Source organism: Stegostoma tigrinum, unplaced genomic scaffold (assembly GCF_030684315.1).
Source record: "Stegostoma tigrinum isolate sSteTig4 unplaced genomic scaffold, sSteTig4.hap1 scaffold_104, whole genome shotgun sequence".
In the NCBI taxonomy this organism is placed as follows: Eukaryota; Metazoa; Chordata; class Chondrichthyes; order Orectolobiformes; family Stegostomatidae; genus Stegostoma; species Stegostoma tigrinum.
In genome coordinates, this window is record NW_026728056.1 from 563,158 (window position 1) to 576,335 (window position 13,178).

General features: G+C 45.7%; 1 protein-coding gene across 5 annotated transcripts in view; it reads left to right on the forward strand.

The window, feature by feature from the left end:
- The window catches only part of LOC132207579 (utrophin-like), a 101,482-nt gene extending 88,600 nt beyond the window's left edge, over positions 1 to 12,882 (forward strand). For all 5 annotated transcript variants that reach the window (XM_059643538.1, XM_059643535.1, XM_059643536.1 and 2 more), the window contains one exon: positions 12,543 to 12,882. In XM_059643538.1, coding sequence (XP_059499521.1) covers positions 12,543 to 12,853 — 311 coding nt within the window. In that variant the 3' untranslated portion in view covers positions 12,854 to 12,882. The remainder of the gene's footprint in view (positions 1 to 12,542) is intronic.
- The last annotated feature ends 296 nt before the right edge of the window (positions 12,883 to 13,178 follow it).

A 13,178-nucleotide genomic window follows, 5' to 3' on the forward strand; every position in this document is an offset into this window, starting at 1 on the left:
CCACTCAGGTCTCTGCTCGTATGCATGCTTTTCAGTGAGAGCCTTATCTCACCCGCTCCTCTCAATAACATTCTCTGACTGTCACTGGGCCATCACCGGCTCGTCTCAGTAAAACTGACTGACTGTGTCACAGGGCCCTCACCCGCTCCTCTCGGTAACACTGACTGACTGTGTCACAGGGCCCTCACCCACTCCTCTCAGTAACACTGCCTGTCACAGGGCCCTCACCCGCTCCTCTCGGTAACACTGACTGACTGTGTCACAGGGCCCTCACCCTCTCCTCTCAGTAGCACTGCCTGTCACAGGGCCCTCACCCGCTCCTCTGTTGCATTGACTGACTGTCACAGGGCCCTCACCCGCTCCTCTGTTGCATTGACTGACTGTCACAGGGCCCTCACCCGCTTCTTTCAGTAACACTGCCTGTCACAGGGCTCTCACCCGCTCCTCTCAGTAACAGTGACTGACTGTCACAGGGCTCTCACCCCCTCCTCTCAGTAACACTGCCTGTCACAGGGCCCTCACCTGCTCCTCTGTTGCATTGACTGATTGTCACAGGGCCCTCACCCGCGCCTCTCAGTAACATTGACTGCCTGTCACAGGGCCTTCACTCCCTACTTTCAGTAACACTGCCTGTCACAGGGCCCTCACCCGCTCCTCTCGGTAACACTGACTGACTGTCACAGGGCTCTCACCCGCTCCTCTCAGTAACACTGACTGACTGTCACAGGGCTCTTACCCCCTCCTCTCAGTAACACTGCCTGTCACAGGGCCCTCACCCGCTCCTTTCGGTAACACTGACTGACTGTCACAGGGCTCTCACCCGCTCCTCTCAGTAACAGTGACTGACTGGACAGGGCCCTCACTCCCTACTTTCAGTCACACTGCCTGTCACAGGGCCTTCACCCGCTCCTCTCGGTAACACTGACTGACTGTCACAGGGCTCTTACCCCCTCCTCTCAGTAACACTGCCTGTCACAGGGCCCTCACCCGCTCCTCTCGGTAACACTGACTGACTGTCACAGTGCTCTCACCCGCTCCTCTCAGTAACAGTGACTGACTGGACAGGGCCCTCACTCCCTACTTTCAGTCACACTGCCTGTCACAGGGCCTTCACCCGCTCCTCTCGGTAACACTGACTGACTGTCACAGGGCTCTTACCCCCTCCTCTCAGTAACACTGCCTGTCACAGGGCCCTCACCCGCTCCTCTCGGTAACACTGACTGACTGTCACAGTGCTCTCACCCGCACCTCTCAGTAACAGTGACTGACTGGACAGGGCACTCACTCCCTACTTTCAGTAACACTGCCTGTCACAGGGACCTCACCCACTCCTCTCGGTAACACTGACTGACTGTCACAGGGCTCTCACCCCCTCCTCTCAGTAACACTGCCTGTCACAGGGACCTCACCCGCTCCTCTTGGTAACACTGACTGACTGTCACAGGGCTCTCACCCGCTCCTCTCAGTAACAGTGACTGACTGGACAGGGCCCTCACTCCCTACTTTCAGTAACACTGCCTGTCACAGGGCCCTCACCCGCTCCTCTCGGTAACACAGACTGACTGTCACAGGGCTCTTACCCCCTCCTCTCAGTAACACTGCCTGTCACAGGGCCCTCACCCGCTCCTTTCAGTAACGTTGACTGACTGGACAGGGCCCTCATGCCCTCCTCTCGGTAACACTGACTGACTGTCACAGTGCCCTCATCCGCTCCTCTCAATTACACTGCCCATCACAGTGCCCTCACCCGCTCCTCTCAGTAACACTGCCAGTCACAGGGCCCTCACCCATTCCTCTCAGTAACACTGCCCATCACAGGGACCTTACCCGCTCTTCTCAGTAACACTGCCCGTCACAGGGCGCTCACCTGCTCCTCTCAGTAACACTGCCCATCACGGGGCCCTCACCTGCTCCTCTCAGTAACACTGCCCGTCACAGGGCGCTCACCTGCTCCTCTCAGTAACACTGCCCATCACAGGCCCCTCACCTGCTCCTCTCAGTAACACTGCCCGTCACAGGGTGCTCACCTGCTCCTCTCAGTAACACTGCCCATCACAGGGACCTTACCCGCTCCTCTCAGTAACACTGCCCATCACAGGGCCCTCACCCGTTCCTCTCAGTAACACTGCCCATCACAGGGACCTTACCCGCTCCTCTCAGTAACACTGCCCATCACAGGGCCCTCACCTGCTCCTCTCAGTAACACTGCCCGTCACAGGTGCTCACCTGCTCCTCTCAGTAACACTGCCCATCACAGGGCCCTCACCCGTTCCTCTCAGTAACACTGCCCATCACAGGGACCTTACCTGCTCCTCTCAGTAACACTGCCCGTCACAGGGCGCTCACCTGCTCCTCTCAGTAACACTGCCCATCACAGGGCCCTCACCCGTTCCTCTCAGGAACACTGCCCATCACAGGGACCTTACCCGCTCCTCTCAGTATCACTGCCCATCACAGGGCCCTCACCTGCTCCTCTCAGTAACACTGCCCGTCACAGGGTGCTCACCTGCTCCTCTCAGTAACACTGCCCATCACAGGGCCCTCACCCGTTCCTCTCAGTAACACTGCCCATCACAGGGACCTTACCCGCTCCTCTCAGTAACACTGCCCGTCACAGGGCCCTCAACCGCCGCTCTCAGTAACACTGACTGACTATCTCAGGGCCCTCACCCGCTCCTCTCAGAATCACTGACTGACTGTCACAGGCCTCTCACTCCCTCCTCCCGGTAACACTGATTGCCCGTCACAGAGCTCTCATCCGCTGCTCTGAGTAACACTGGCTGACTGTCACAGTGCCCTTAACTTGCCCACTTATCTGAATTAGAGACAATATCAATGTGGTTGCTTTATGAAGTACAAATACTGTGAGAAATTAATGTCATAATCAAAGTGAACTTGATTAGTAAGAGATTGTGATAGACTGTCTTTATTTATTTCATATAAGTATGTTATTACTGATTTTATGACCTGAAGTCACAGCCGTATTAAATCAGCTTCCCTGCCTCTGTTCGTAACACATTGATATGAAGTATTTGGTGACGTTCAAAATTGATCCCAATGTTTCCTAATCAGATTTTTTGAAAAGTCAGTGCCAGACTTTGTGCACAACAATACCAGACACCAGGTTTGTAGCTTAAACAAAAGATTTTACAATTTATTGACAATATGTATCTTTTAAAAGAAAGTTAAGCAAAAAGGTATTCTGATGAATGCCCATGACTTAAACATCATCTTCTTTGATTCTAGCCCCCATTCTAACAAAGACAGAAAGACAGACAAACAGATATAATTAAGGAATATATTAAAGGGAAAAAAATAAATCAAGTGTAACTGGCCAGTTTACTTAACCAGACTGCATGATCTTTAAAACGGAAAGCCCTGTGGATGCTGTAAATCAGGAACAAAAACAAAGCTGCTGGAAAAGCTCAGCGGGTCCAGCAGCATCTGTGAAGGAAACAAAGTAAAATTTCAGATCTGGCGACCCTTCCTCTGATCAGTTCTGAGGAAGGGTCACCAGATCTGACATCGTACCTCTTTTTTACCTTCACAGACGTTTCCAGACCTGCTGAGCTTTTCCGGAAATTTTGTTTTTGTCCATCATCTGAAATCTCACAGTCAGATGAGATAGTATCTTAAAGCTAAAATCTGAACAATCTACAGATGCTGTAAATCAGAAACAAAAACAGAAGTTGCTGTAAAAAAACCAGCAGATCTGGCAGCATCTGTGGAGAGAAAACAGAGTTAACATTTTGGGTCAGATTACCCTTCCTCAGGATTCCTTATTTCTAAGTAAGTGTCACAGGATCGGAAACGTGAATTCTAACTTCTGTCCATAGATGCTGCCAGACTTGCTGAGCGTTTCCAGTAATTTCTGAGCTTCTGTCTTGGTTTCTGAAAACACTGAGCTATGCAAATACCTTTCAGTAGGCTTTGTGGGGATATTTAATTATTACTTGTAACAGAGGACCTCTTCACTTAGATTAAGTTGATAATGGGAGGACAACCAGTTGGCAATCAAACCTCTGTCCTGTAGCTTTTGCAGGGACAATCCTTCTGATTTAAAGACAGTTCAATATTGGTTTCTCTTTGTTAGTGACACATCAATCGAGTTTTCTTGGAAGAAGAATTGACCTGCAATTAACTTCCAGACCTAGCCTCAGAAACAAATATCAAATTGTTTCTTCTTTTTTCACATAAGCTGCTGCTCACAGTCCAAAGGTCACTCTCAGCTCACAGTTCACAGCTCCAAGCCAAAAATGATAATGAACTTAAGTGGTGAGTGGGGTTCCACAGGGCTCTGTCCTTGGGCCTCTACTGTTTGTAATTTTTATTAATGACTTGGACGAGGGAATTGAAGGATGGGTCAGCAAGTTTGCAGACGACACAAAGGTCGGAGGTGTCGTTGACAGTGTAGAGGGCTGTTGTAGGCTGCAGCGGGACATTGACAGGATGCAGAGATGGGCTGAGAGGTGGCAGATGGAGTTCAACCTGGATAAATGCGAGGTGATGCATTTTGGAAGGTCGAATTTGAAAGCTGAGTACAGGATTAAGGATAGGATTCTTGGCAGCGTGGAGGAACAGAGGGATCTTGGTGTGCAGATACATAGATCCCTTAAAATGGCCACCCAAGTGGACAGGGTTGTTAAGAAAGCATATGGTGTTTTGGCTTTCATTAACAGGGGGATTGAGTTTAAGAGTCGTGAGATCTTGTTGCAGCTCTATAAAACTTTGGTTAGACCGCACTTGGAATACTGCGTCCAGTTCTGGGCGCCCTATTATAGGAAAGATGTGGATGCTTTGGAGAGGGTTCAGAGGAGGTTTACCAGGATGCTGCCTGGACTGGAGGGCTTATCTTATGAAGAGAGGTTGACTGAGCTCGGTCTCTTTTCATTGGAGAAAAGGAGGAGGAGAGGGGACCTAATTGAGGTATACAAGATAATGAGAGGCATAGATAGAGTCGATAGCCAGAGACTATTTCCCAGGGCAGAAATGGCTAGCACGAGGGGTCATAGTTTTAAGCTGGTTGGTGGAAAGTATAGAGGGGATGTCAGAGGCAGGTTCTTTACGCAGAGAGTTGTGAGAGCATGGAATGCGTTGCCGGCAGCAGTTGTGGAAGCAAGGTCATTGGGGTCATTTAAGAGACTGCTGGACATGCATATGGTCACAGAAATTTGAGGGTGCATCCATGAGGATCAATGGTCGGCACAACATTGTGGGCTGAAGGGCCTGTTCTGTGCTGTACTGTTCTATGTTCTATGTTCTATGTTCTATGTACTAGGAGGAGTAAGACAATTCAGCTCCTCGAGCCCCGCTGTTTGATACGATTGTGGTTGATCTTATCTCTGCTGCAACTTCAGTTTCCTACCTGCTCTCCATAATTCTTGAATCCATTATGAACTCAAAAATCGTTCTATCTCCTCTTCAAATTTGCTCAATGTCACAGCCCCCCAATGCCCTCTCAGGGAGTGAATTCCAGAGATTCATGACCCTTCCAGCATAGAAATTTTTCATCAACTCTTTAAACCTTCTTCCGCTTATGCTAAACCTATGACCTCTTGTTCTATTGCCCGCATGAGGAACCATCCTTTCCATGTCAACTTTATCAATCTGCTTGAACATTTTATATCCCTCAATTAGATCCCTTCTCATCTTTCTGAACACCTGAGAATGTAGGCCGAAACTACTCTGTCTGTCTTAAGACAGGTTCTCGTCTCTGGAATCATCCTGGTGAACCTCCACTGGACTGCCTCCAATACAATGACATCTCTCCTTAAGTAAGGAGACCAGAACTGTACACAGGGCTCCAGGTGTGGTCTCACTAATGCCTTGCATAGTTGCAGCAACCTTCTTTTGTATTTTTATACTCGCTTTCTTTAGCAACAAATGCCAAAATTCCATTTGCCTTCCTTAATACCTGCTGTACCTGCTTACTGGGTTTCTGTGATTCATAAAACTAAAAAAAATGAAGGTTTCAATGCTGTTAAAATGAAATCCATCCAAGTAAAATTAAAATAATGAGAAGAGAACATTAATAGAAAGTGAAAACATTTTTCTCTCTCTGGAGAGCAATATTGAACAGCCTTCACATAATAATGTTATTTGTGAGCTTGGATTCTATACTGGAGGAATGCTGCGCAAGTTTTAAGTTTGATTTGTACACCTATACCGTGTGCAGTGAGAAGGACAAGAGGTGGGTTTTAATCTAATAATTTTCTGTGTTCTTCTGTTAAAAATACACATAGGCATCCGCTTGTGAGCACTTTCAGTAATTGAATACCACAGTAAAAAGAATGAAAATTTATCTCACCCTGGGATCTGAATTGTCCAGTATCATCATCAACTGGGATCATAACACTTGTCATTTCAAAGGCCAAACCTGATATTACCACTCGATTCCTCAACTAAAATGGAATTTGATTCATTCAATGTCAAACATCAATGACCTTGATAGTGTGTAGTAAATTACAAAGTGAAACAAAATGGCCCTTCACCATTTTTCTTGTAAAGCAAATCCATCGTATTCAATTGTTGTAGTGGTATAAAACACCAGTAAGTCACACATTGCAAAGTCCTCCTGAATGTGAGCCAAACATTTACATAGATCTGTGGTTAACCTCAAGAGGCAACCCAATCTTGTATTTGTTTCCTGTTTATGACTTTTTAGGCCACTTTTCTGACAAGAAAGACTTCACCAGTCTCCTTAAACAGCTGAGATCAGACTAAATACAAAGCTCTGTTTTGTCCATAACCTACCCTCGATCAATGCTAAAGAAGATAACGCTAGCATTTAAATAAAATTGTATTTATAGAATCATAGAGTGACACAACACGAAACAGACCTTTCAGTCCAACTAGTCCGTGCTGACCATAATCCCAAACTAAAGTAGTCCTGCCTGCCTCCTGCACTCGGCCATATCCCTCCAAACATTTCTTATTCATGTACTTGTCTGGATGTCTTTTAAATAGTGAAACTGTACCCACATTCACCAATTCCTCTGGAAGTTCATTCCACATATGAACAATCCAACAACATGGCCCACTATCACTCGTATCCTTACATACAGATAAGGAAGGACACCACTTTGATTGGGACAACACATCCATCCTAGGACAAGCCAAACAGAAACATGCACGGGAATTCCTAGAAGCACGGCATTCCAACCGGAATTCCATCAACAAACACATTGATTTGGAGCCAATCTCTCATCCCCTGAGAAAAAGAACAGGAAATGACATCACCAACCCAAGGAAACCTAACCAGATAAATAGAAAGCAGGACATAACACCAGCGCTTCGCCGGAGGCTCACTGATGATGTTACCTAGAATGGTGACGAAACGTCTGAAAACGAATCTTCCAGCTCAGCGAGCAAACTCACATCCAGAACCTCAACCTGAGCTACAAAGCTTCTCAAAACTCATTAGAACAATCCTCTGTGTAAAAAGATTGCCCCTCATTTCCTTTTTAAATCTTTCTCCTCTCATCTTAAAAATATGCCCCCTAGTTTTGAAATCCTCCACAGTAGGGAAAAGACATTTGGCGTTCACCTTATCTAGATCCCTCATTATTTTATAAACATTCATCGGGTGACCCCTCAACCTCCTATGTTCCAGTGAAAAAAGCCCCAGTCTATTCTCACCTTAAATCTCAAACCATCCATTTCTGGCAACATCCTGGTAAATCTTTTCTGAACCCTCTCCAGCTTAATAATATCCTTCCTTGAACACTGACCAGAATTGGACACAACAGTGTAGAAGAGGCCTCACTAATATCCTGTACAACTTCAACATGGCATTCCAACTCTTCTCCTCAAAGGTCTGAGTAATGAAACACCTTCCTAACTACCGAAAGAACTACAGATGCTGTAAATTATGAACAAAAACAAAGTTGCTGTAAAAGCTCAGGAAGTCGGGCAGCATCTTTGAAGGAAAAAACAAAGTTAACGTTTCAGGTCCGGTGACCTTTCCTTAAAACTGGCATTTCCCCTCTTCGCTGTCGACTGTACTACCGATTTTGGTATCATCTGCAAGCTTACTAACCAGGCCTTCTATATTCTCATCTAAATCATTTATATAAATGACAACCAAAAGCAGACCCAGCAATGATCCCTGTGGAACACTGCTGGCAACAGGTCTCCATGATGGAAAACTTCCTTGCATCACCACTCTCCATCTCCTGCCTTTTATCCAATTTTGTTTAGTTTCTACTCAATTAATATTCCAGTAATAAACATGCCTGATGAGTGGCGGAATGGTAACCGCACCCAAAGTGTTAACGCTGCTTTTTTTTCCCATCACAGATGTTGCCAGACTTGGTGAGCTATTCCAGCAACTTTGTTTTAGTTCCTGATGAGCTGCGACTTTGTACTTGACTGACTTCCAACATCAAAAGTTCTAAATGTTGGAAGAGATTGGTTAACCTTGACTTCCTAGCTTGAAAATGTGCCTTTTATGCAAAGAAACTGTACTCTGGGACAGTGGTTTTGCAGATTTACCTGCAGGCCCAGCTGTGAATCAGAGTTGAAGAAGTTGCATGCACTGATGAATAGGCAGCTGTTTAGCCTCTGGATGGAATCCTGTGGAAGCGACGAGGGTCTAGGCCATTGACTCGAGAACTGATGAGGGAACGGCTTGCCCCAACCATCTTCCCTTCAGGGGAACACCAGCCTCAGGTCGCTGCCCTCAAGGGGTATGTCATCCTGACCTTGCTCCTCTCATGCGTCGGCAGCTACATCTTTCTCCCCTCTGGCACTTAATAGACCGGCGGCCGATCTGGTGCGATTTCATTCGCCATGAGCTGTTGGCTAACCAGAACCCAGCAGGTGTACTGAGCAGCAGTGTCACTTGGGAGGTGATGATCTCTGTTACCATGGCAACCAACCTACGATTATTGCTAGATTTCGGGCCAGGATTGAGTGAACCACCATTAGCACGCCGCTTCCCCTTCTTGATGTTGCACATTGAATGCCTTTGAAGGCCTGTTACATTTCTTAATGGTGACACCCCTGCCCACTGTTGAGTCAATACCAGTTGTTGTGGGATGATGTATGTGTGCGTCAGTTGCTCAGTTAGGGACTTTAACTCGCAATGAAGTTGGGAAGTTATGTACAAGTCTTCTCACCATGGATTTAATCTGGCTCTAAGCAGAATTGTAGGTGGTACCATCCTTCCACCTGATTAAATGTCCTCTATTTCCAAACTTGCCACAACAGAAAGTACAAAATCCCGCTGTTTTTGTTCTCAATTCATGGTTTAATTTTGCAATCAGTGTCGGAAGCAGCAGATTAGTTCAGTCCTTGTGAAATTGAAGGCAATGCAACAATTTAATTGGTCACTTTTTAACATGGTAGGTTCTCAAACTGAGGAAATGGTGAATGTTGTTGATCTTTAAAGCAATATAATGGAGGAGAGAAAAATCTGGACTACAAAACCCACAGGAAGAAAATTATAATCTGTCAGTGCTGCCTCCATGAGAACAATGCCAAGTAAATACCCGTCCCCATATCGAACAATAGAAGTTTCCTGCATATCAGAACATACCCATTGAGTGGGGAACTGACGAATAATGCAGGAGCACCATCGGATTGAAATACTTTTATTCTAAGGATTTCAGAACATGCTGGGATTTTTATTGCAAGCAATACTTGTGATGGAATATTCTTTTTATGTCAAAGTGCTGCAACAGTTTGGAAGAACCAACATTAAATGGATATTATTGCAGATAATATATGTGAATGAAATAAAATTGTTTGCTTAAAGTATTTTGTAATTGGAATTGAATGTCACATTTTTGTATCTTAGTTGTCTTCTGTTTCTTATTTTTATAGAGCAGGTATTGTCCTGGTCACTTGTAATGCTGCCAATTCAAGATTAACTACATGGATGGTCTCTATCAGTTGCTGAATCCCCGATGTCAGTTTGTAATCCTGAATCCAATATTGTCACTTCATCTTTCAGTTCTGTTTCTAATCAAAGTTTGAGATCAACAGCTTTCATTTTACTATCTGGAAGTCAATGAGTGCAGATTTTGTTTGTAAACCAGCGTTCTGTATGTAAAACTGCCTTGTTTAATTAGATTAGTTAGTTGAGATTCATTTTAGTGAAATGAATCCTAACTAAGCTTCATCTCTTCCTCATTCTGAACACATGCTATGTCACGCAATGGCTATTCAATTTTGCATTGGTGCCGGTTCAAACCATGTGTATTCCAACTACGCATTGATACAGATGAAATAGTACCATTTCCTTGTTCGTACCATTCTCACCATACAGTGTTTCAGCATTTCATTACGTTTCTGTGTACAGTTCTGAACCAGTCCCCTTGCCCCTGAGCTTGCCAAATGTCTCAATGTTGTCATGACATTGTCAAAGAATTCATTCCTTGGAAGATTCAGAGATAAATTAACGTAAACTAGTATGTGTTAATGCCTCTGCTGTAATCGGGCGAAACACTCAGGCCATTGTCTTAATTTTTCTCTCTTGTATTTTTTTGAAATGTTGACCATGCCATTTGCTCCACTTACTGGGATTGGACTTGTTACAGAAGTGCTGAACGTCAACTTGCCAAATACAATTGGCTAAAAAGTCTGAGGCCAGTCAGTCTCTTGAAACACTTTTGCTGTGCAATCAACATTCCAACATTAATTGACAATGAAAAATTGCATACGTGCTCCAGAAGATTCGATTTGAAACAGAGATTTGTGAATATGAATGGAGCTATATATGTCTCCATCTCGGGCACCAACCTCAAGTCCACCTGGACTATCTCCAACACCTCCCTCACCTTCCTGGACCCCTCTATCTCCATCTCAGGCAACCACCTAGAAACCGATATGCATTTCAAGCCCACCGACTCCCACAGCGACCTAGGATACACCTCCTCCCACCCACCTCCTGCTAAAATTCTATCCCCTATTCCCAATTCCTTTGCCTTCGCCGCATCTGCTCCCAGGATGAGGCATTCCATTCCCGTACACCTCAGATGTCCTCGTTTTTCAAGGAGCGCAACTCCTCCCCACCCCCCCAACCCCCCGCAGTGGTGAAGAACGCCCTTGACCGTGTCTCCCTCATTTCCTGCAACTCATCCCTCACACCCTGCCCCTGCAATAACCACCAAAAGAGAACCCCCTCATCCTCACATACCACCCTACCAACCTCTGGAGACAACGCATCATCCTCCAACACTTCCACCATCTGCAATCTGACCTCACCACCAAAGACATTTTTCCTCCGACCCTTGTCTACTTTCTGGAGAGACCACTCTCTCCGTGACTCCCTTGTCCGCTCCACACTCCCTTCCAACCCCACCACACCCGGCATTTTCCCTGCAACCACAGGAAGTGCAACACGTACCCCCATACCTCCTCCCTCACCCCCATCCAGGCCCCAAGAAGACTTTCCACATCAAGCAGATGTTCAACTGCACATCTACCAATGTGGTATACTGCATCTGCTGGACCCGTTGTGGCCTCCTCAACATCGTGGAAACCAAGGAGAGACTTAGGTGTTCTGCAAAGCAGTCCCTATGCTCGGTTCACAATAAACAACTGCGCCTCCCAGTCGCGAACAATTTCAACTTCCCCTCCTATTCCTTAGACGACATGTCCATCCTGGGCTTCCTGCAGTGCCACAACAATGCCACCTGAAGGTTGCAGGAACAGCAACTCATATTCTGCTCGGGAACCCTGCAGCCCAAAGGTATCAATGTGGATTTCACAAGCTTCAAAATCTCCCCTCCCCCTACTGCATCCCAGAACCAGCCCAACTCGTCCCCGCCTCCCTCACCTGTTCTTCCTCTCACTTATCCCTTCCTCCCACCTCAAGCCACACCCCCATTTCCTACCGACCAACCTCACCTCTTGACCTGTCCATCCTCCCCGGACTGACCTATCCCCTCCCTACCTCCCCAACCTACACTCACCTCTACTAGCTCAATCCCACCTCTTTAACTTGTCTGTCTCCTCTCCAACTATCTTCTCCTCTATCCATCTTCGATCTGCCTCCCCATCTCTCCCTATTTATTTCAGAGGCCTCTCCCCCTCACCCTCCCCCTTTTCTGATGAAGAGTCTAGGCCCAACATGTAAGCTTTTGTGCTCCTAAGATGCTGCTTGGCCTGCTGTGTTCATTCAGCTGCTCACTTTGTTATCCCTTTATCTCTTAACAACCTCATTAAGTGAGTTCTTGAGTTAACTATGCAGGGTAGACTTAGAGTTTATCATTCTAACTTGCCAGCCCTGAAAGATGAAAGTTGGTTTATGTTGGATGCTTGTTTCATAGCTACGAAAGATATCCTGAACGGATTTTTCATGTCTTTTGTTGAGAACTTTACCCATTTAGTCACTCTAATCCTTTTCCTTTTTTAAAGTTTCCTTGGTAGTCATAAATTTTTAATGAATAAAATCTTTAGTCTTATACTAGATATTCCCAATTTCAGGAGAAAGTCCAGAGAGACGTTTTAAAGGAAAGGGTTTTCGAAAGAAAACTGAAGTTCCATTGATCAAAGTCATGAATAGTTGATAAATTATTTGCACTTCATATTTCCAGAACCTACCCTGGAAGAGAGAGCCCAGAGAATTGCCAAAGCTGTCCGCAAACAGTCAATAGAAGTGAAGGAAAATTGGGAGCAATTGAAAACCCGTGCGAGCAACTGGCAGAAACAGGTGGAAAAGGCGTTGGAGAAACTTCAACAACTGCAGAAAGCTCTGGATGATCTTGAGGCTCATGTGATAACAGCTGAGGGGGTCCACACTGATCAGCAACCTGTGGGTGACCTGCTTATTGACTCATTGCAGGGTCACATTGATAAAACCACAGTAAGTGCAATTACATTACACTTCACTTATGAACAGATGTAACCACAATGTTGTATGGAGACGATCAGTAATATGAGTACTTCAGTGATATTGATTGAATGGTTGTTAACTTAATTTGCAAATTAAAACTTAGTTGAGCATGCCTTCTGATGATATCACATCGTTAATATTAGTATAGTTGAGGATTCTATTAGTCAGTGACATCAGCTGAGTTATCTACTTGTTGCCATGTTATCGTGATTAAAGGAAAAGTCTTACCACGCCATTTGGCGACTCCTTAGAGAGAGACAACTGGTTATGATTTAACCAGAAGATTACCATGCCTCAGGCAAGTAGAGGGTTTGAGGCGAAGATCATTTGTGGTAAG